Below are 24687 nucleotides of genomic sequence, written 5' to 3'. Positions count from 1 at the left end.
TGAACAGAAATGATGACAGGCGTTTTCACAGAGGCCCTTCATGACTACTGTAACAGCTACAGTAGAAATAAGGGGCATGTCAGGTTAAGTCATTATGTTTCTCAACATTTGTCCACCGAGGCTAAGTTTGTTTAATTTAACACGTACAGGCTCCAAATGTTCTATTCTGTACACACGTCTACTCCTAGTTTCTGGTCTGAAAGAGGATTCTCTCCTCTGCTGGTCTTTCAAAGGTTCCTTTTATCGTTCTTTATTAAAGAGGCCGTCTAAAGACCTTTTCTATATTTGAAATGAAGCCCTTAGGGCAGAACATGTCGACTGCTGTACAGCTTCTGAATCCCACAAAGGCAGAAAAAAAAAGATCTGTGATATCGAGCTTTATTGAATAAAACCGGAGCTTAAAAGATGATGAGGACAGGCTTCCAGTCAAACAGTATTCTTCTGTGAATGTGTGCTTTTACGGCATGTAATGTTTTTTTACTGATAAATCTGTTATCATCCACCGCAGCCGACGTCATTACCAAGCAAACGTCAAGTGAGGAAGAAATATATGATAACATCCAAATATCAAACAAAGCCCTGCACACTCAAAGTACCTATGCAGAATGTGATTAATTCATTTCACTTTTGTTTTTATTCAAAATATCAATTTTGGCAGCCGTAATCTGATTTGTTTTGTGTGAGGCTGCAAAGATAGTCGACTGATTTAGGTTAATAAAAGTGTTTGCACACATCTCATCGGTTCATTATAGCATCTCATTAGCCATAAAATGGCAGAGTGTATCTCAACTCCCACTTAATGACTTTGTTGATGCTTTGTAAAGTCAGTAAAAACAAAGCAATGTTTAAAAAAAAAAGCATTTTTATATTATCCAAAAACAATGAACAAACACAAGTCGGGGCATTATTGTCAAACAACAACAACAACAAAAAAAAAAAAACAAAAGTGAAAGGATTTTGCATAGGATTGAAATATATGCAATAATCATTTCTTTGTATTACAAGCATTATCAGCCACATCAAAAACAGAAGCATCAAATGAACTTTCTTTTTTTCAATAAAATTTGCTGATTTTCAGCTGTCAGCAGGCTTTGATGTGAAAGCAGCAAAATATGTGCCAACAGTGGCCCGCTGGGAAAACATGTCCTTTTCTTTACATCAAAAACACCCTGGTAGAGCTACCAGAGTCACACACTTACACTTTTCTACTATTTAATATGCTGCTGCCCTTGACATCAATGCAGATGTGACTACAAGACAAATGGGATAAAGTGAAAACAAATTTAATCAGTACTGAAGTGTTTGTTTTCTTTTTTTGGTGATGAAACAACTAAAATTTCTGTAAAAACAAGCTTGATAGAAATGAATGACTAGAATGAAACATGATGTAACTTGTAGAGCAGATGTCAGAAACTAAATACAAAAGATATTTAAAGCTTAGCATTTTTTAATACATATCGCCCACCACCTTTCATCCCAGAGTTTTAGAATAAGACTATCCTATGTTGAGAAATTATGGCATTGTTGCCATTTTGGTCAAACCTTGAAAAAAAATAACGTTTGGAATGACTCCTAAAGGTAATCAGTTGTAGATGCACATCCAATTATTACTTTTTTAAAGTAAAAAAAAAAAAAAAAAAAAGTCCAGTTGCAAATTAGATATTTTGTTAACAAACATGGCTGACTCGAACAGTTAAAGTTAAGTTTTAAGCAAAGACCATGTGCAATGAGGAGCACTTAGCGTATGTTTTGTGAAAGGCTCTCTGCTGCAACCAATTAGTTTTAAAGATATTGTGCTAAAATTCTGACTACATTATATTCATATTTGTGTATTTGGCTGTGGCAGCCATCTTGAATCAGGTTGACTCCAAAGTTAAATCAGATGTAGATGTGCATTTGCTGATTACTTTCTGTAAGTTTCATTAAAGTCTGTCCAGTGGTGCATGAGATATTTTGGCAACAGACAGACACACACACCCACACACACAGAGACATAGGCAAAAGCATTATCACCCGCCATCACCTTTCGGCAGGAGGCGATAAAAATGATTCCAAACTGCATCTGAGGCAGAATCAGCTTTCCCCTGACAAGAGTCGGATTGCGGACCCGAAATTTCAACCCAAACACAGGAGTCGACAGTTAACTTGTCTTTATTGAACAGCGTGGAGAATGCTAAGCGTAGCAGGAGGGCCTCTGATCGCCGCACTGAGAAGAGACAAGATGGATTTGTTATCCTCACGTAAACCAGGAAGTAACCACAGACTGAGAAGGTTACACTGACCTGGATGATGGTGTGGGGAGAACCGAGACACGATCCTTGCAGGGTAGCGGCAGAACGAAGCCCAGGAACGGATGTGAGAACTAGCGTCTCCGAAAGGTAGGCCGCGGGAGCAGAACTTAACTCTTGGTCAGACAGGCGGGGGTCGAAGCCGGGTGATCCAGAGTCAAGCAACGGTACCAGTGGGGCAGGCGAGAAATCCAAATCCAGGTCACAGGCAGGGGTCGATGTCCAGAAATCCGAAAACCAGCAAGTATCCGACAGGGGCAAGGCGTGGGGAAAAATCCAAAAGGCAAGAGCAGGGTCGAGGCACAAGAAGTCAGTCCGTGAACGCTGGAGAATTACTTGCTGTTGGGCTTTCATAATCTGGCACTGGAGGAGAGTAGAGACGGAGAATATATAGGGCCCAGCCCAGGTGTAGGGAAGGTAATTAGCAGAGGACACAGGTGACGAGAATGATGACGATTGGCAAGAGGCATGGCATGGCAAAACACAGGCAAGATTATTACATCCCCCCAAAACAACAGGAAGTCGCGTTCTATAACTTGCTGTCTTTCTGAGCCCCAGTGGGTCAATATTCCCCAGGCACACATCACTGACTCAGAGTCTCTGCATCCCACAGAGCCAGCTTTATAGGGCCATAACACAGACAGGCTGAAGAGTATGAAATGGAAAAGGCTGCTGGTGTAGGAGGATGATGGCTGAAAATGAGCGAGTGTGGATTACAGTAGAGAGGAGAGACGGAGGAAGTGCCTTCTAAGAAACCAACCCACCTCTGTGCGTGACATGTCAGGTATTTTTAAAAGACTTAACACATTTGAAAACTCCTTTTAAAAGACAAGTGATGTACAGTTTGTACCAAATGAGAACTGCTGGGTGGATAGGTCAATAAGACATGGACACTGTAAGATCAATAACATCTACAGAAATGATTTACTCCTGACGTAAATACCTAAAACCAGATGGAGTTTGGCTCTGTGGGTTTAATGGATTGGTGCACCCTGGGCATTTCTCCACCTTGAAGTCAGAAGACCATGAAATAGAAGTTCAGGGTATTGCAAGACTGGATATAAAGAGAACATATGTCTCAGACTGATGTATTTAGTAGGTGTTGTAGATGCTGATGTGCAGCCACAGAAATTGTTTTATGACTCCCTGTTGAGTGGCATAAGTGCCAATACTCTGACAGTACAGGAATGAAGTAAAATACAGTAGTTTAAGTGGAGAAGTTTTTCTACTGACCTACAGCACATTTTCACCTCCACAGGATCTTATTGACTTAGTCAAACCAACTGAAAGGTCACACATTGAACTGGGAAGAAAAATCTGCCAAGCAGCTATGTCTGAAGGTACTTTCAGGATGTTCTCTTCCTTTTCCAATAATAATAATTTTAAAAAAAACCATTTTGTAGCATTGACCTTGCATTCTTGGTTGAACTCTCTTTGGATATCAAACCTACGGTCCGGTAACTGACACTTGTGCCAAAATGCTTTAATATTAACTCATAGTTCAAAATGTAGGCACTTTTGCTCCCCTTGTAGAGTTTTCTTCAGAGGGATTATGACAGTTTGCTCCAAAAACTGTAGATTTAGACACTCAAAAAAGAAGTCATTCTCACCACAAGTCCAAACCACCTTACCAGCTGGTCCCTTTCCTCTCTAGGAATAAGTCTGGTATTGATATTCACCCATCACTCGTAAACACAGACATCTCCATCTGGTTAAAGTTAAGTTAAAGTTAAATTCCAACAAGAGCAGGCAATTCATTTCTTACCGAGCTCCGAACCACATCATATTGCTAAAGTCTTCTCTTAAAATGCATCTCCGATCAACCATGGTTTCAAAAGCCAGAAAGGCCAGATTCTGTATAGGTTTCACATGAAAAAGATAGTTCAGGTTGGGATCACCCAGACACTGAACAAGAGGGTTTCAGTGAGCTCAGTTGTTAAACCAGAACATTCAATAATTTTCTTGAAATGTCACAAAAACAGAAAGAGTTCACTTCCTGCACTCCTTAAAACAACCTCCTGAGTTCACAGAATAAAAAACAAGACATGCCTTTTAGGTAGATGGACTTTATAGGATTTAGATCAAGGTGTTAGTCTATTAATTTTATATGAAGCTATTAAAACCCAGCATAGAACGATGTGACAGTAGTCTGGAACAAAAATAAATCTATTCATGAGAGCACACAGCAGGTAGCTTTGCCATGGGTGTGGTACAAACACACATCTAAAAGCTCATGGTAGACTTCGTTTTGTGAGTGGCTCTTTGTCTTCCTGACAGCAGCCGAGAAACATTATCAACCACACATTTGTCTCTTCTGAGCAGCTAATGGGCAACAACAATAAACACCACTCTCTCTGTGTCTGTTTTAAAGTAAGCCTAACTGCTTAAGCTTAAATGCTTAAAAGAAGAAACAGATCCAAGTGTTCAAAAGGTAACCACGTGTCACCCATTGTACAGTTGTGTCGCAATGGTATTACCACCATTACGACAAACAAACTGAACTCATTCAGCTGTGTATGATGTCCAAGTTAGAGGTAATTTCCCTGAATGTTTTCACAGATAAAAAAAAGACATGGCTCGCCGACTACAGATGTCCCACCTATCGCTCATTCTTAAAGTAGCAGCAGTGTTTTAAAACAAACATTTGCAACAACCTACAAGCACTAAGGTGGTACCTCATTGGGCTACCACTGTTGGAGACTAGTTGGCGACTCAAAACTGTGACAAAATTGCAAGAAGATACACAAATTGTCCTCTGCAGTCTCACCCCGAATTGTGAGTGTTTGCGACAAAGCGACCAGCGAGCCACACAGTCTTGTGTTGGTTGTCCAGTTTTGGAAAATCATGGCTTACGTTCATGTGCAAGGGTTCCAGAACTGTATTCTATCCTGTGCACATTATTCTGCTGAGAATAATTTTGAGACTCCCTCGTGAAGGCTGTTGACAAACCAGTAGCTAACATTAGCAGCCCATTGCGATACTACCTTTGATATGTCTAGCTTATTAATATAGCAATAATCAGATGGATCAGTTGTGAGCATTGTGGAGACAGAACGTGGGTTTATTGCAACTGATGACGTCATCACAATATTTAACAAAAAATATCCCAACTGCATGTTTTTATTGTGCAGCCCCAGTTATAAGTAAATAAATTAACATACTCAAACACCATGATATTGCACATTGTATTAAATGTGTCTTCATGCAATTAACTTAATGTATATTTTAATCACTCGCTCTCATGGCTATTGCTGAATAGTTGTTTTTTGTTTTTATTTATTCCTGCAGGCAAAAAAAACCCTTATTTGCATTGATTTTTGTCACATTCATGCGCACATGTATCACTACAGTGCATGTAAATTAAAATGTGGTCTATGCTAACAACCTGCCATTACATGTGTGTGTTTGTACTTTCAGTGCTCACTCAGTGAATGCACATCAGCCACAGTCAGGTTTTTTATTCCTGACCTTCAGAAACATCCACTTTCTGCCCTCTCTATTGTCCTCTCCACTTTTTCCAGTGTTAAATAAAGTCTCTTCTAAGTGGAATCATTTTCCTTCCCTCTCTTTTTAGTCCCCTCCAGCTCTCTCATTTGAATTGCCTTATTAAGTCTCTACACACAAAACCACAAATTGATTTTTTTTTTGCTGCAGGTACTTAGAAAAAATTACGATCCTGACATATTCTCACATCAACATCTGATAGCCTGTTCATTCTTCAAGGAACCTCATTTTCTTCCCTCTGCAGTGAAGATATGATTTTTCTATATCGGCGTGGTGAAAATGACAAATCCTCTCACATTATCTAATCTCACAATATAATCTGGGAGCTTGTTCTCTTTTCAAAATGATGTATTTTTTTTATCATAGTACAGTGAAAATAAAACCTGGAACATCAACATGGCAAAAAAATTAAGGAGGATTTGGTGTCCGATTTATTTGGTTTCATCGTGTTGTTTCTTAGGTTTGTTTTTAGGTTACATTCAGGAAATGCTGTCAGTTAGAGGGTTTTGTAACTGCTTCTTCATTGCAATATCCTTTGGGAGCTTACTTCAGTTTTGACCACTTCTCAAACATAAATTCTTGAAGACTTCTGAAGTTTTAATGAGGAGTCTTTTGGAGGGTTTGAGAATGTTACGAGGCCAAGACAAGTATAAGTCCAATTAGGAGAAAGAGGGCTTCAAAATGACCAATTCTATTGGTTGAAAATGTGATATAAGAATCATTATAGGGCCAAACTGAAACTTAATCAAGACTAATGCTTTCATTTAAATTCCAGTGCTGTTCTGGGAGTGAGCAAACGTCCAAGTTAGTGCTTCCCAACACCAGAATAACTCCCCGGAGCAATGCCGATCTATTTATACACATACTGGAGAAAACTTGTAAACAGAGATGATGAACCTTGGTGCACCAAGGGTGCTCAACTGCTCAACAATACTTGGAGAAATATTTAGGGCAGAAGTTGAAAACAGCATAATAGCAATACTGCTAGGAGCAGTTTTAGTGGCTCAACTACTTAAATAATTGCATTGATTGTTAAAAGAATAGCAGCACTAATGTTACTTTACATTGTTAGTAGTTGTTTTAATTCTGATCCAAGTAAAGGCAATACAATTAATTGCAATGTTGTGCAGTTTTTGATCAATATTTGATGCCAATACAGAGGTTTAAACACACATGATGGAAAAAAAAAAAAAAAATATATATATATATATATATATATATATATATATATGTCCACCACAACTTTATCTTTATACAATATTTTGAAGTTAAACAATAGACTTTATTTGAATTTTAAAAGTTTAGATGTTTTCCTCTCAGATACAAAAACTAAACACAATCAGGCCAAAGTTGACCTCTTTTGGCCAATTCCAGTATTTTAATTTAAATCATTTATCAAAAGATACCAATGCCATGACAATGCTATTGCAAATCCCTATAAAATAGTCATTTTGGCAAAAATAATAATCTTGAAATGGATCATTTTTACTGCCAGCAAAGTGTTTGAGCTTAGCATTTTGTGGACAAAAAAATTATAACTTTAATACTAAAGATACTTTTACCAATTAATAGAAATAGAAAACATCAGACACTGCTCTGTGTTTGCATCATATTGACAAAGCAATAACTCTAATTTGCTGCCACAAACACACACATCAAGCTCAGCAGGAGTGAGGAACTTGCACTCGTTCTGAATCAGAACACAGCAGATCGCAGTTGTAATCTAAATGTACTTGTCTAGGACAAACGCATCAGGAGCAAAAGATAAATGTTTCCTCCAGGTCCTAACAGATAACAAAGAAAAACTCTTTATATCTGCTTGAAAAACATCTCATTACATGAGGGAGGAATCATGTCCAGGATGGCATTTCTAAATCAATAAATTACATTTTAGGCTCCATTGATCATCACTGGATCCTCTTATTTTTACTTTCCAAATGAAAAAAAGGGTTCTTTTGGATCACACACACCCTCAGAGGGTCTGCAGACTGGGAGAGGTGCACCGAGTGCAGGATGAGGTTCTGTTTCAGTTCTGTTTCTTAATCTTAGATTTTCTGGATGTGATACACTGTTTATAAGGTTCCATAATAATAATAAGAAAAAGCTGTTTTCTATTTATCCTGAATTTAAAACAGCAATGGGATTTTACCCACTTTTTTGATATTTTATACGCAAATACAATAACGACCTGACACTCATCATTGAAAGGGAAGATTAATATCACTTTCTCTGACATGCCTGTCCTCTTATTATGAAGGCAGCAGACTGAAAAACCTTCTCCTGCAAACACCACCTGCTCTCAGGAGATGGTAAATATTTGACATTAGGTACATGTTGCAAACAGCCCGGGTCTTTGAGAATAAAATGCTTTTTGCCCTGGCCGTTATGTTGTATTTCTACATATGGGAGGATTTTCCTGTGAGTGCGTGCGTAGCATTTTATTTAAAAGATAAGCTGTATGGCTGACAGACAAATCGGAGGCATAAAGCTCACTTTGGGAGAGCTTCGTAAATCAGACGAATGCGCGCAACTCAAAATTACAGCCACAAAAAATGCCCAAACAGTAAGTGAATCTGCACCTGACTGTAGTTTTTTTTTTTTTTTTTAATCCCAGCACACGAGGAGGAATGCTCCCTCTCGATACTTTCCCCAACAAACTGAAACCACACTTTTATGTTTGTTTTTCACACATCAGTTCACGTTTTCTCATATGTGGTGCCTCTTAAACTAATTAAAAGCCACACTTTTCTGAAAACAGCTGTAAGAACAGATTTCTTTACTTCCCTCTGAGAATCGAGGAGGACACACTATGTTTTAAAAATAGCAGCACAAGTATGGACTCCTTCCTTAGTGGCAAACAGCAGGACAGGTGTGATGCAACTTGATGGATAGTGTCTGCAGGGTAAAATATAATAACATACAATGGAGTTCCTTATTCACATTAATGTCTAAAACAATTAATGTGTCTGCTTCCTCACTTTCATCATCAATCTGTGGTACTCATTCCACATTCATGATCTGTAACATCCTGTGTCAGTGCTGGCCAGAAAAATGGCTCTGAATTATTTATTGATAATATATGAGCAGGTAATTAGATTTCTGCAGACAACAGTGTGATATGATCCTCTAAAAATAACTAATCACACTCCAAAAGAAAAGTTTAAATCATGTTCTATAAAAGAAGGGAGCGGTAGTAAAACACACATATATATGTGATAAAAAATAAGATTTAGAAGGAAAATCCCAGAACAGGAAGCTTGTCAGTCTTCCTTCCAAACTAAATCCGAGAGGTAGGAAAATGTACCTGAGGGATATTACAGGAGTTCCACTAATCAACATAATTTTTTATAGGTTGATGTAGAGAGATACAGTTTTAATGAGGGTCCAACCTTGCTGACTGTTTCTGATAACATTGTTATCATCAAAATAAAATGAATATGGATGAGAAACCTACTGCTGATAACATTAGAAAGCAATCAATAATGCAGAATCTCAGAATAAAATTGGCACTGACATTCTATATAAAATTACCTGATTGTTGTTGTTTTTTTAATTTAGTTTAAAGTGAAATAAACTTACGTCAGTAAAATATTAGTATGTGGTATTTACCCAAAGAGTCAGTCTAGAATTTTTTGCTTTTATTTCGCATCTTTAATCACCACATCAGCTGGGTTTTCATTACATGCTCTTTTACAACAAAACATTTACTTTTTAAACACAAAATATTTGGATTATTAATTTGTACAGAATTAATCCACTTATTATGTAAAATAATCACAAAATATACAAAATAATCACATAAAATGAAATGTACCTCACTGCAATTATTTTTGAGAAATCTTATTTAAACTTCTTTGCTAACCTGTTCACTTTAAACTCTTCTTGGCGAATCATTGCATCAGTCTTAAAAACTGCAGGAGGTCCTTAATCAGAATTGGCCAACGCATTGCCTGTCATAAACTGTTTTTTTATGCACCATACAGAGGTGGAGGCTCACTGATGCTTGTCATGAGATGTGAACACAGAAGATGAGAAAACGCAGTAAAGCCACCAATAAACCCTTCATTCAAGCTCGAGCTGCGAACCAGGAGCAGATTTTCCACTAAGATCCTAGAAACTGTGTGTGGCTGCAAATGGAAGAGTGTGTGTGTGTGTGGATGTGTGTGAGAGAGCTGTGGGGCTACATGTGTTGTCAGGACTGACGAATGGTTGCAGCTCAAGGGTTTCCCATTACCCAGAATGCAATCTGCTAAAAAAGAATGTGATGGGTAAGGCTGCAAGGGCAAGACACTCCACCGGATGATGGTGGCATTTTACGCTAGCTGCACACCTGCTTCACGCTCAGAGAAATTACAAACAAACAAACTTTCTAGTATCTGCAGCTCGATGCTCAGAAGAATCCACTTTTCTATTTTATTCATCCCAAATGAAAAAAAATTTAAAATGTCTAATATGATCCAAATTAAAGGTATGACTTAGTATAATAGAGTGAAACAAAAATGTAAAACCTGCACCCTAAAAGAATGACATGTAAGGTGAAAAAAAGAAAACCTGTAACAAAACCAAAGCCAACATGCTGAGAGTTGTCTTTCTGATCATGTTCAGATCTTCAAGGACTTGAAAGTGCACCAAGTTTATTTTAAGGTTTGATATTTATGCACACAAAGTAGCTGACGCTCCGGCACCAACATGTAGAGCCCACCTGCAGTGCCCTAATCATATAAGAAAGCCTCCAAAGATCACAGAGAATGCAATATTAGGTTGTTTGAATTTTTCATTGCACAGAGACAGTCAAATCTAGATCGGATTAGCTGGTGTACAAAAATATAACTTATTTACCAGAGTTTAAAAACTGTAGTTAGAGGAAAAACTTCTTTCTCAGTATTTATAAAAGTGCTTATAAAATTGTTGGGGAAAAGAAGTCTTGATATACTGCAGGTTCCAACTGTGCGAACACACGATTGATGCAATTTAAAAGACAAAACAAACAAACAAAAAAAAACTTGCTAACATATATTGTCTCTGCAGTGAGTCCAGAGAGATGAAGGGTCCTTAGTCAAACATCATAAAGTTCAAAGATGCTTGCACGTGCAAACTGGTCGTAAAGCCCTACACAACTGCTGGATCAAGCAGCCACAATATCCTCTAAACAAACCAGTCTGGTGGCAGTGTGTGTGCATCTTTGTGCAGCTGCTAAACATTGATTTCAGCATCAACGTTGAGCACATGAACATGCTGCATGAGAAAAATAAAGCATTGGTTTGCCAAACTTTGCGCTTGCAAATCACAGATTGTGCCATTATTTACTGATAAAAAAAAGTCCTTGTTTTTTGCGCCTAACATGGCTGGCATTCTTGCAGCACAGAAAACACAATTGTTCAACACCTGCTTGAGTGAGTTCGTGACAAGCCTGTCCCTTTGTGTAAATGTGTTCGTTATGCCAAAAGAAGACACAAAAATGACATTTATTTTTGTCATCCTCAAGGGAAAAAAAGATCAAATGATCTGGAAACTGTACTAGGAGTTACCCACTGCACCAGAACTTTTTAGTTTTTTAGTTTTTTTCTTTGTCTAGGTTCACTAGAATGTGTTGTCACCTGCATTGTCCCAAACTGCAGATAAATATGATGTAAACTGAATTCCAACCAGATGCCAAATGGTAATATTTGATAAATCTGCCCTTTAGTCTTGTTTTGCCAGTTGATTTGTCTCTGTCAAAGGAGCCCTGGCTATCAACCCTCTGCATTACAAGTGTACTGGTCATGGTATCATTCAGTTTCAAAATGATTTACAGTCCAGCAAAATGCATAGCAAAACTAAAAAGGGCAGAAACTCTGTCACGCCTTGGACTACTGACAAGCTTCACCTGGGGTACTTTACTCGGGGCAGACAGAGGGTAATGTGATTTCATCCGAGGTATGACAGCTAAGACAAGACTGGGGCTCGAGGGACACAACAGGATATTGCTGATAAAGGATTAGATGCAATTCAAAGAGAAGTTACATGACAGCTTTTATGTGCTTGGGCTGCAGCATAAAAACATGAAAAGGGAAATGAGTTACTCACTGTTTTTGTTTGCAGCTAATTTTCCAGGCTTAGGACTATGATGTGCACTCTGCCCTCATGGAGTTACTTTTTATTAATTATTATTATTATTATTGATCACATTTCTTTGTTTGCATTTAAAATAGTATCACAAGATCTAGTTATATATTTTTTTTTCTAAAAAGCAGAAACTAGGAAATAAACAGAAGAGCAACTGTACAATTTCTTACCTTTTTAGACAAGAGAAATACTGATCTGACTTGTCTTGTTCAGTTATCTGTATGAATAATAATGGATAAAAGCATTTGCATTCTCTGTTTTAAACAAAACTTCCCTCCCCCCATTTGTTGGTTGTTGTAGGTCATTAGCACAACTACTTGTAGGTGCCTTACTTTTAATATTCTAAAGATAATCAACAACATTACAGGAAGCATCATTTTAAGTTAACTGCATAGATTTAGTTTTACGTCCTTGTGCCACAGCATAGAGCAGTGCATGACACACAGCAAAAGGTTGAAGGATCAGACTAAAATTAGATCAAAACGTCTTCATATAGAGGACACACTCCACTCAAGCTGCCCCCAGTGTTTACATTTACCTAATTTATCTAAATGTATTTGCATTTCTTTCCAACAGGTATCAATATCTGCCAATATTAACATGTCACATTATAGATTTAGTTTTAGTCTCAGTGTATCAATAAATTGCATTTTTGACAACTTTTATTTGGCAATTCAAATGTTTTCTGGTGTACAAACCTTATAAATGAGCCCAAACTCATTATTTAAGAGAAAATCAAACCAATCCCAAATTCCAAACCCATTTTTTTCAGTTTACCCATTTGATGCAGCAGAGCAGTGCCACAATAATAATATTCTGACAGTACCAGCTTCAAGACTTATCATAAATGGTGTCCTTATTAAAGAGAAAATTATTTGTTCTATTCAGTCAATGACAAATATTTTATAATACTGATAACACATTGTTACTCAGACAATGACAGAAAGCTAGTGAACTGGCTTTCTGTTATCGACCTGTGTTTCTGTCTGTCCTTCTCCCTATAATGAGCTGCTCTGCTGGGTTCAGGACAGGACAGGTGAGCTCTGTTCCTCCGGGCTCATTATGGGCAGACAGGTAGTTGGGCAAAGTGAGCAGGGCAGCTCAACCTGATCTGTTGTCAAGGTAACCGCAGCACCCCCTAATGAGACTTTGTCATCAGGTACTGTTCACTCAGCTTTTGGTGAAAATGTAAAGAATAGCTGGCCTGCCTTAGCACTTTGAAAGGTCTTCATTCTGCATTTAAAGTCCCAGACACAAAATGTCTTGGCTATTATATTCATAAATGCATACAGTGACTCTAATAACTTACAATAAAGCTGCTCAGCTGGCCCATTTTACTCTAAAAAAGGTTGCTCGGCTTTTGTTAGAATTTCTAGTCTTCATTTTATAAAGGTGAAAATGTAAACATTTATAGCAAAATCCAGAAAGCTGCAGTGTACATAAAGTTTCAAATATCCAGTGTCATCTCAGTGACTTTGTTTATCACACTGAGTACGCGAGGCAATTGTGGTTTTGTCATGTTACACAAAGTAATCAGGGGTTTGGTGTAGAGTCATTGTTTTTTCAAGCCTAATGAGCTGAGTCAAAGCTGAATTTCTGTTTTTGTTTAGATGTGTAAGGAATGGGCTGCTCTACTCAAAGTAATTTCCACTTGCACATTTAAAATACATTCAGATGCATGAACTAATTACACAAACACTGTGCAACTTTGGGCTGCCTCAAATTAAAGAATCTTGGTAAAATATTTGAAAGTGTCAGACAGAGAGAGAGGTTATAGGCCTGTTTGACCAAGGGAACAAATCTCAGACACTGTTTTGAAATTTGGATCGACCACCCTACAGCGTGGCTGTCATGGTACATTTTACTAACAAACAGGAATATTTCATAAAATGGTGTGTCAACACAATGGCTACACAGTCACACTTTGACAGATGGAAGTAAAACCTGATGTGTGGAATTCAAACAAACAAACAAACAAACAAAAATGTGGTTGAGTAGTGGAAGCAAAAAACCTCGTCTGTGTGGTTTGTTTATTATGGACATAAAGTAATCAGCACAGCTAATTTTTTAGGGTCAGCTCAGAAAAAAACTACTTAATGTTGATGTGACCCTTGAATCACACTCTACAACAATTCAACAGGTATTATCATCATACAGTTTGCAGACTTTAAACGTGATGTAGTTGCAAAGGTAACTTGATCTCTAACTCATAATGTGGCTTGCAGTAAAACCATAAAATGGCTAAAATAGGATTGAGCCACATTTAATGTGTGATTACATAAAATTCTTGAGAAACTTCACATCATTCATCATTCTGTCAAGTAATGGGATGTTTGATTTAGAATATTTCTGTGTAGAAAAGGGTAACTGAACAAATAGGAGCTCTATTTAAGCCACAAAGTTACAATAGATGGTGCCTCTCTATAATTAAATAATGACACAATTGGGCATTTAGAAAAATGGTTTACATACTAATCAATTATTTTCATGGTCTCTAAGGAAGCCACTTCTGTAAAGCTTACATATATAGTTGTTTAGTTTAGTTATGATTTTATTTTGACAGCAATGAAGCTCAAAGGAATGAAGCAAAATTGAAGGAATGACATGAATTTAGACACACAACCTATAATGTAATGTTTTTGATATTGGGTCTTTTTGACTTGTCAAAATTAACTACAGAAAACCCTCAAACCTTTCTTAAAGAAGGTATAAAATGTTAGAAAGTTTATTTAAGGATGCTAGTGCCCAGGTTTCTGCACTGCGTATCAATAACAATGCAATTTAGAGGAAAAGAAGACACAGAGATAAAGTCACTTTCATTTGGCTGGATAGATTAGGGTTTAAGAAAGCTCTTCAGATTGTCTCTCCACATTAACCTCTATAAAAATGTGGCATCCGGAAAATTAAACCAATCTCTTACCTGTGCGATCTCGAATGGCGAGGTTTTTCCCTTTCTTAAGAACAATATCCAGCTGGTACATGGCTGGACATGGAGGCTGAGGCTGGGACTCAGCATTACTAGGCCCCACAATGTTGATGCCCTGTGAACATCAGAAATTCACAGGTTACACAAGTTAAAACTGAAATGAACAGAAAAAAGACAAGCATTGCCTGCCAGACCTTGTTATGTACAGTAGTTGAAAAAAAAAAAAAAAAAAACAGAAATAAGGCAAAAGATTTTAAAGTTTTTGTGGATATTGTGAATATTTACATTCTTTACATGTCATCTTTATGCAATTAAAATATATCAAACTCTTCAAACTCTTGCATTCATACCGTATTTTTAGGACTGGTGCTCCCTAAATAGATTACTACAGATGAAATGTGTTTTGTTTTTTTTAACTCAAAACCCTTTCAAAGTTTTGACCTTGTTGAACAGGTAATACTGCTCACTGGTATTCAGGCACAATTTTTGGCATTTTTGCTTGTTGCCATTTCTGTCCAAAACGTAAAAGCAGCAGATGTTGCTGTAATATTACACTCTGATTGAAGCAGAACACACATTCAAAAGTTGATGTTTGTGGATGATATATTTTGTGCTGTGGGAACTACTGATAACTAATCACTGAAAACATGCAGCTTCTTCTGAAAAGCTCCAAGCGTTAGACTCTTTGACAGTTCTATCTCTTTGGGTTTGCATGTCATGCTGTAGCCCTGAGGTCAGTGCTGTGCTTCACTCCAGTTACCCCTCAAGGGCTCTAACTATGGAGCCCATTTGCAAGCCACAAGATAAACCAAGCTATGCTCTGGGATACACAACTGCCTTACTCGGCTTGTGGCACATTCTTCTTCCACCATGCTTATTCATCTCTCCTCTCCATTAGACAACTTGTGTCATGTTTCACCAGCTACTGTCTCAAAGATGAAGCTAATAATAGGCTAATAACTACAAAATACCATCAAAAGCTAAAAGGCCACCAACAGAGTGCTAAGAAAGTACCATCTAGAAAGATGCACATAGACAACTAAGTGGCTGTCAGAGTGGAAGGATGTAAATGGGAAAAGATGTCCAACCCATTTATCAAATGCATTGTTCCTAATGAGGCTGTCATATGATTTCTTATAGTTTTTGACAGCCCGGTTTCCCTCCAGAGCAATGTTGGGCTGCCTTCAAACATAAAATGCACAAAGTAAATCAGGTCTCGTTTCATTGTCTTCTATGGAAATTTCTGTTGAATCATGAAAAATAAAAAGCTCAGCGCCTCTCTGTGTAAGAAAGGTCAAAAACATCTTAACTGTCACTCAGACTGTACAACAAAAGGTTCACGGAAGGCAGCTGTGTTCCCTCAGTCTCAGTGAGACAAGGCAGAATAAAACTAAGAGTCCATATGAATACAAATTCAGGTGAACAAGAGCTGACAGTAAACAAATTTTGACTTAAAGGTTTGTATAAAAAAGATAGTGACAAACACATTCATTAAAAGAAGTTAAAAGGTATCAGCATTCCATTCATCCATCCATCCAATAATCCATCCATTCATGAATCCTCTGCTACTTATTCAAGACAGAATCACAGGGGCTATAGCTTAAGCAGAGATCCCCATATCTCCATCTCCCCAGTTTTCTCCTTCAGATCCTAAGGACCCCTAGCATCCTCTGACCAGATAAAAGATATAATCTCTCCAGAGAGTCTTGGGACTGTCCCAGTGGGACGTGTTTGACACGCTCCATCTGAAGGCATCTAATAAGCATCCTTACCAGATGCCTAAATCACCTCAACTGGCTTCTTATGTTGTGGAGGAACAGCAATTCTACTCTGACCTCCTCCTGAACCTTTGAGCTGCTCACCTTATCCCTAAAAATGAGTTCAGCTACACTGAGGAAGAAACAATCTAAGGCTATGTAACATTACACCATTTTGTCTACGAATGTGCCCAACAAACAATGGCTAAACATTGACAAGAGAAACATGGACCAACGTACAATAACTATGAGTCTTGCCACAAATTAACAAATTATGTTAATGATTATGTTCATGATTTGCTTTACCATCTTCAGCCTCCTCATTAAATCTTAAAAACACAAACACAGAGTCAAACTTATCAGATGTGAATTTTGAAATTGATTTGCATACAGCTCGTGCACAGGTTGCCCGAGTAAATATCCAGGTGCAAGAGTAGATCAATTATTTGCTAAAACAAGCAAACACAAAAACTCCCAGCAGGTAACCAATATTCAAATGTTTAAACTATGAAAGATGGGAAAAACATCAGCAGTGTTTTTTTTAATATAGACTGGTGCAGAAATACATACAGAAACACTCAGATCTTTGTTCCTGAACTGGGCGTTTTGCTTGGTTCTTCCTTTGGGAAACATTCAGAGGGGAAATCCACCTCTGCTCTGTCCCTCGGGTCACTTTCAGCCCTCACCTGTGAATACTGATGCCACAGCTGAGAAAACCTCAAGGATCAAATGTCCATACTACATTTATATCAAGCCAGAAATGTTCTGCGTTTTATGGAACTTTGACAGAGATTTAAAACCACAATTAAAAGATTGTCTTTATGCAAGCACTCTGATCTAACAGTGCTAGATAATAAAAAAAGCCAAGAATATAAGATTTTATTCAAAAGTTAGATAATAAAAAAACATTTTTATGGCTTTTTTTACAAGTCAGGAGTGCATACAATGCATTAAGTAAACTTAAACATAAGATCATCATCCTTGTCAATGTGCACGAGCGTGTACATTTCTGCAGCAAAAACATCATTTTGTTTTGTAATTTATAACTATGCAAGGCATAAATCCAGAGGAATCCACCCTGCAGAGCATTTATACTTTTAAATGTAGGGCACCGCAACACAACAAAGTGCTTGAAGTATTTGGAAACAAGCCTTCGAAAAAAAAAAACAACCTTCAAGCTGAATCCTAAATGACTCCAGTGAAATATCAATGAATATTAGTGTCATTTTAAATTACCTGACAGTGTTTTAAAAGGATGGGTTGGGTTGAACATTGTTCTGCAGGGATTGATTCCAATGTTACATAATCTCCGGAGAGGTGAACCCTTTGCCTTGCTTGCGCAACAGCAATACACTCCTAACAAACATTAAGTGTAATATATGCTGCCTAAAGTCGATAAAGCAGAGAACAAAAGCGTTAGGAGAAGATTATAAGGTTATAATGCAGTGAGCCTTAGCTAAGCTCTGAGACGCGTTAAAAAGCTTCACAAACCATTTAGTCTAACGGCCTCACTTTTATTGACTCTCCTGCACCTTAATTATGTTATCCTTTACAACAGAAGCCCCAAAGGTCCACACACAATGCCCCAGCTTGATCAAAGTAACAGTTTTTAAAATACTACTCGTAACAATAATTAACTTAAACCTCCTCGAGATCGGTGACATCATGTCTTACTGATAAGATTTAAGTGTGCACTCATCTGAACATTATTTAAACATAGTCCTCTTCCTAAACATGGAAATGAAAACACGATATTTAGTCATTATATATAAAAATGAAAAAAAAAAAAACACTTGAAGATTAAATATCAGTGTGGCAGAAAGCAATAGACCAGGCAGCTCATGTGGCTGTTCATGTTGTTCCAAATTCCTTCTCACTGCTCTGGGATCCTCTTATGTCTCACCAATTTTCACCTGCTGACAAGGAGCCTCCCCAGACTCTTGCAGATGAAGACCAGGTCAGTCGGACAGCTTTCTTGGAATAGACTACCGTGTAAAGGTTGCCAGCGTGCAGATGGTATCAAGTCTGAAATACTAGCGGATTTCTGCACCCCTGCTAGAAGGACTAAAAAGAGGGTAAATAATGATTTGTCACCCCTCGCTGCCCCCAGACAGCTTAGGTACCATTTTATCTGGGAGTTGGTACCTGAGGTTTCTATAAGGCAGCTGATTTTCAACATAAAAAGTGTCACTAATTATTAACTGCTGCTTGAGAAAAGTGGAAAACGTGGGCATTTTAAAAGTGCCCATTTCAAATTTAGAAGTACAAACTTGTGTGTAACAAAACTCTCTCTTTTCCAAAACCAGCCCGTCATATTTTCTTCTTGGACCGCTTGTCATGACAGTGATGTTCTTTCATGGAAGAGAAAGCCTGGAGTTAGCCCTTGGCACTGTATGGAGCCACATTCTCATTTCTCACACTGATGGCAGCTAATTTTCAGGCTCTGTGCCTTCATTTCTGCATAACATGAATCTACCCCTGCTTTCTCATTAACTTGAACATTATAGCAGTTCTCCTTCTGTTGGTAGGCTTGTCACTTCCTGTATTTTTTTATGCCTTTCTATTAGGCATAAACAATTCAGTTCTTCCAATTGAAGATATTTCCAATTAAAGGTATTAGCACCATTTCCTCACACCACAAATGCGTTTTTCTTTCTTTTTTTTTTCGATTACCAAGCAGTAATGGGCTTATCTGTGAATGAGGGAGACTAAAAGGTGCACATATGGAGTGCAAAATGATAATAGAAAACACTGAATGAGTGTATGTGTGAATGAAACTTCTTTTGTGCTGAATATTCTACCTTTTGAGCCATTGTCTATCCAGCCACCTTTAGGGACATAGTGACACATGCTCTACTCCTCCCCTCTCCTTCACTTGGTGTGTTTCTTCAAAATGGCTGTGCAAACACAAACACTAATCCAAATCCCTGAAGACAACCCACACCATCCAGCCTGACTCCTAATAAAAGCACACAGTAAATCAAGCTCAGACCACAGTTTTAATCTCAAGTATTCCTAATGAGCCATCTTAGCAATTTTAAAGCAATTTCACTGTGGGGTATGTGCTGGTTCACGTACATAAAACCTTGCATGGCAAATAAAAACGCTTTGTAACTTTACAGTCAGCCAGAAAGTTACTACACCAGCTGCAGTTATATTATAGTTTCCCATGCATAAACCTTGGGCTTTACTAAAAGTCCAGTCCTCTGGTTTTCCATGAGCTTTAAGAAGTTAACAGTAGGAATTCTTGCTTGTATTGAAAAATTTTTATATTATTGTTATCATTCAGTGAAAAAAAGAATGTTGAAATGTACATTCTATGGCTTGGTAAATTTAAAAAGACAAATGACACAAATGTGACATTTTTTCATTCTGTGTCCCCTTTAAGAACTCATAGATCACTGCAGTTTTGCAATCTCACCTGTAATCTGAACACATCCTTTTCCTCAGGAGACAAATCTGACCCTAAATGTCCTATAGTTGTAAAAATTCTAAGTTTGATTGTTTTACATGAGTATCGCTGAGGATTCCCTACAAAAAAACACACAAATCTTCAAAATATGACTTATTGTCATACGAAACATTACATTTCTGTGGCAATATTTTCACTAGTGTCAAATGGATAATGTTGCTGACTTTTTGTATCATCTGTAAATAAATCAATTGCAATTTGTTGGATTACTACAAGCTTAAGCAAAAATAAATAAAAATGAGGATATTTTATCCATTACAAAAAGCTCAGTTCTTTTGCAATTTGTTATCTGGAACCTGGTTTAAGTGTTCGGCTCTGCGACTTCACATTAGCCAAATCGATTAAATGTGTTTCTTAAGTGTAAACATCATTGATCTCACAATGAGTATGGCTTTCCAATCAATGCCCATGATTCCAGACTGCGTTTAATGAGCAAAACAGCAAACACAGAGATGCATTGTGATGAAGCAGACAGTGTTTTCATGCTTTAAATTAGTGCGATCTGAAGATGTATCTGCATCTGGTTCTGAATCCATCCAAATATATAAAGTATATGTCCATTTTTAATATTGTAGATGTGAAACCAATTTTAGTTTATTTTTTTTTTTAAATAGCAAAAAAAAAAATTTTGATTAAATTTATATTTACATATGTTGAGAATCGTACAGCAGTGGTGAGTGGCCTGGAGTCACTTTCATGGAGGCAATAATTGACATGTGGATGTTGTCAGATGCTCTGTTTGTTGACAGATTGATGGATGATTGCTATCTAAATCACACTGCTAAGCCACATAGACATGGTGATGCAGTTTTGGTATCCTGGGGTTACATGTCTGAAAGTGATCAAATTATGTTTTAGTTCAGGATTGGGAATCAATGGAAAGCCAGAGCCACTAACCTTTAATAATGCCTTGTCCAAACTCTGGATAAGAGCAGAAAGAGACTATGAGAACATGAGAAAACAAGAATCACAGCTGAAGTGACACTTGCTAATCCAGCAAGCTCATCACTTCACTTTAAGGATTCCTTTTCCATCACTATGCCTCTCTCGACAAGCTCCCAATGCACAAGATACGAAGGCATTGAACAAAAAAGCATTGGCTTCAAAAATAGAATATATCTTAAAGAATTATTTTAATGCAATTTAAATATGTCATGCAGCAACCTTCAGAAGTGACTGTTCTTTACTTTAATATATTGCTCTGCATCCACATGAATACATGTATATGATTCACAGACACTTGCACATTTAACCACATACTGTAAGGAAGCCTCTTGAGGTCTGCTAGGGAGGCCTATTACATTACTAGAATATATGTTTTTTCTACTCCTTCTAAATTTAGAATATACGGAGGAGGAAAACAGTGTAGAAGAACACTGAGGTTGTTTCCAGCTGTATAGTAGATTTTCAAATCCTTTGTTTGCTTTTGTGCAAGGCCAAGATGAAATAAATTTCTAATTAACTAAAATCACTGCAATACCCTTAATATAAAACCTCAGTTTTGGTTTTTACAACCTCCCATTTTTGTGCATTTTAACATTTTTTTGTACATTTAAAAATCTGCAAAGATGTACTTAATCCAGTGTTTCTCTGTGACTTAATTTTAAGAAACCAAAATCTAAATTAATTAATTCTGGTTGCCCTTAAATTACTGTCTCTTAAAGAAACTGAGACTTAAATAAATGGCAATAAATACATCAAGTAGTTGCACTAAATCACCAGTTGCTGACTGAGACACATTTCCAGTCAGCCTTAGTCACAGAGGGTGAAGGTGTTGGTCACTTTAATCTGTGATTTTATAAGTGAAAGGTAAATTCCTGCCTGTTTTTAATAGAGTCATCATTTTCCAGCTCTTTCACTGCACCTCATGGCCAATATCTCAAAGTCACATTTCCACTTCAGTATTTGGGACTTGTGTATGTTTTAAATGGCAAATATTTCAGTATGAATATATCTTTCGTATGACGCAATGCAAGTCACAAAACCTTTAAAAAATACAAATAGACTATTATATTATGTGCCCCTTCCTCTGTAATATTGCAAAATCTCTCCTCTCCTGAATTAACAGCCACTTGGCTAAACAATGACGTTTCTTTTGTGTGTTCCTTTCATAATAATAGCAACACAATCTGCTAAATAAAGTGCATGTTTCTTCACACTCCAGTCACTGATTAAGGTAATTATTCTACCAATGCACAATTTATAATGACAGATAAAATAAATAAATAAATAAATCTTGATATGTTTGAAAGGCGGCACTTACTAGCTGTGTGCAAGCTGAGTCAACAGACTGCATGGGCCTGTGAGCAATAACTGTTTTTCCTCTCCATTTCCATTACTCTGATGGTAGGAGATTATTTTCCAGCCTTAATGGTAAATCAGTCTATCAGTTGTACATAATCATAAATGAGAACTCCAGTGAGGCAACCCAGACTGTACAAAAGAAAAGCAATGAAGTGAATAAGTAGTAAAATGGAAGGACAAGTGAAGGAAAAGTGCTCATTGGTTCATTGCCACTTCCAGATGAATCCTTTCAACTAAAGATCAGAGCTGGAAAAAGGAGTCTGTTGTATAGTCCTGAGAGAAAGACCACATTTATAAAATATTGTATGTGGTGTACATAATTTAATTAAACTTTTATACTGTTTGAAATTGTAGCAAGAGAAAGTGAGAGAGAAATCTGAGATATCCCTCTGTACTGTGATAAGATGATGGTCATCATAATAAACATAATCACCAAATCTCTAAAATTGTCCATTTTGTGGGGTTACCAATAGTTTCCCATCTGTAACAATTGCAGCAGTTTGGATCACAAGTCTGCCACTGTTATTTTGTGGGTTGGAAGCTAAAACGTTTGGGATCCACTGCTTATCATCATAAACCTTAAAAAAAAAATTAAAAAAGGAAGACCTTTTGATTTACCTTCTCTAAGGACTGCACTGTAGGACAATGCTGGCACAGTCTGTAACAATTGTTCTAATATAGTACATGCTAATGGAGACTCATAAGAGTTAACTCTATTACAGTACAGCTTTAGTATCTGGCCAGTTCAAACATTAGTATTTTGGTCTTTGCCTGTGTAATGGTTCACAAGTTTTTGGTGGCAGTACGGCACCAGAACACTGCATCCTTTCTGCTGTAATTATTATAACAGCGCAGCTCAGAGACTGACTCTTGATCCAGTGTTGGCCATTTCTGGGACTGGAGCCAACATCTCGAAATGATACAGCGCAGAGACTCTGAAGAGGAAAAGACTTCTCTTCTCCTCAAAAGAGTGTTTTGTGGCAGCCAAATTTCAGTTAATTGTTTGTGACTTTTTTTTTTGCTCTGTACCGAACAGCTGCTGCATCACACATCGCCCCTGAAGACTCTCCAGATCCTCTAATCCCATCTACCTCCTTCTTGCACCTGTTTCAGCCTCTTGGCTTACACTGTGGGAAGAGTTGATGTGAAAACTGGATTTGTGCAGTCATGATAAAGCAACTTCCCTGGCACATAAAGTCAACATTATCCACAGTTTTAATGCAATTACAGTTTACTGAGTATCTCGTTTTGATATGTGATTTCACAGGAAGTAAGAATCGTGTGTCCCGGCTGCAGGATCCCTTTGTAGAAATTATAACTGAAAATAGGAAAAGCTAAGGAGAAAGATAGTTGTCTTCCAGTTCTTTATTTAATATATCTTTTGTTCCTGCAAAAACAGTATTAAGCTCCCAATTGACCTGCTGCACTGCCAAAGTTGTTCAGGTGATTGACTTCCGGAGGATTATCCTCTTATAGTCATCAACCTGCATTATTCCTCCACAGTAGCTTTTTATAGAACACTGACATGAGAGAAGATGAAGACTCCTAACTTAATAAAGACTTTTGTGAAATGAATATTTAACTACCAAATATTAATCTTGTGTTACTGTTCAGATATCATACTAAGAACAAGCAGAGGGGATTAGTCTGACTCCACTGTGTACAGCACCATGGATGAGAACAGGAGACTAACCTTGAGTCCGTAGAACATGGAAATGGGGTTTGACAGCATATGCTCTTTAACTAGCAGGTCATGTTTATTCCAGCAGTAAATACACACAGTTTTCAATCTATTCAATCTTGCCCTGTGGGTCAGAAATGGTTGTGGAGTCTAACTCAAACTGGCAGCACTCAGTTGGATGTTTTATATGCATCTATCTGCTTCTCTGACATCCTGAACAGTGCAGCCTGAGCGCTGTACATATCCCTGCCAAAGCAGGGCTGGATTTCCCCCGAGCTTTCCCCACCCTGATGTAAACCACAGAGTAAAAAACTAATTTGATTTTACTGCCTGATGACACATTGTTGGATATACATGTATTCCATTCTACACAAACATGCGTTATAACAATTAAAACAAAACCAGGGTGAGCCTGTTATTGCATACATTCCCTAATGTAACGTAATTAACTCAGTAGTGCTCATATATAACCAGAAACACTCTTCACTTTCATTGAGTTTAGACTTCTCTGAGATTTCAAAGAGAACCTTATTGGGCTGAAGTTGTAAGCAACTGGATAACATTAGAGCCTGTAGCTAATATGGAATACAAAATGAATGTGAGCCCTGATCATCCTTTGTATGATAATCACTCATAATCTCTCTCTCCCC

General features: G+C 37.5%; 1 protein-coding gene across 5 annotated transcripts in view; it reads right to left on the bottom strand.

Moving 5' to 3' along the window:
• The window catches only part of mctp1a (multiple C2 domains, transmembrane 1a), a 129468-nt gene that overhangs the window by 70142 nt on the left and 34639 nt on the right, over positions 1–24687 (bottom strand). For all 5 annotated transcript variants that reach the window (XM_037975243.1, XM_037975244.1, XM_037975249.1 and 2 more), the window contains exon 2: positions 14818–14938. In XM_037975243.1, coding sequence (XP_037831171.1) covers positions 14818–14938 — 121 coding nt within the window. The remainder of the gene's footprint in view (positions 1–14817; positions 14939–24687) is intronic.

This window comes from Kryptolebias marmoratus, linkage group LG1 (assembly GCF_001649575.2).
Source record: "Kryptolebias marmoratus isolate JLee-2015 linkage group LG1, ASM164957v2, whole genome shotgun sequence".
Taxonomy (NCBI): Eukaryota; Metazoa; Chordata; class Actinopteri; order Cyprinodontiformes; family Rivulidae; genus Kryptolebias; species Kryptolebias marmoratus.
The sequence above is the reverse complement of the archived record's forward strand: the minus strand, read 5'-3'. Positions and strand labels throughout refer to the sequence as shown.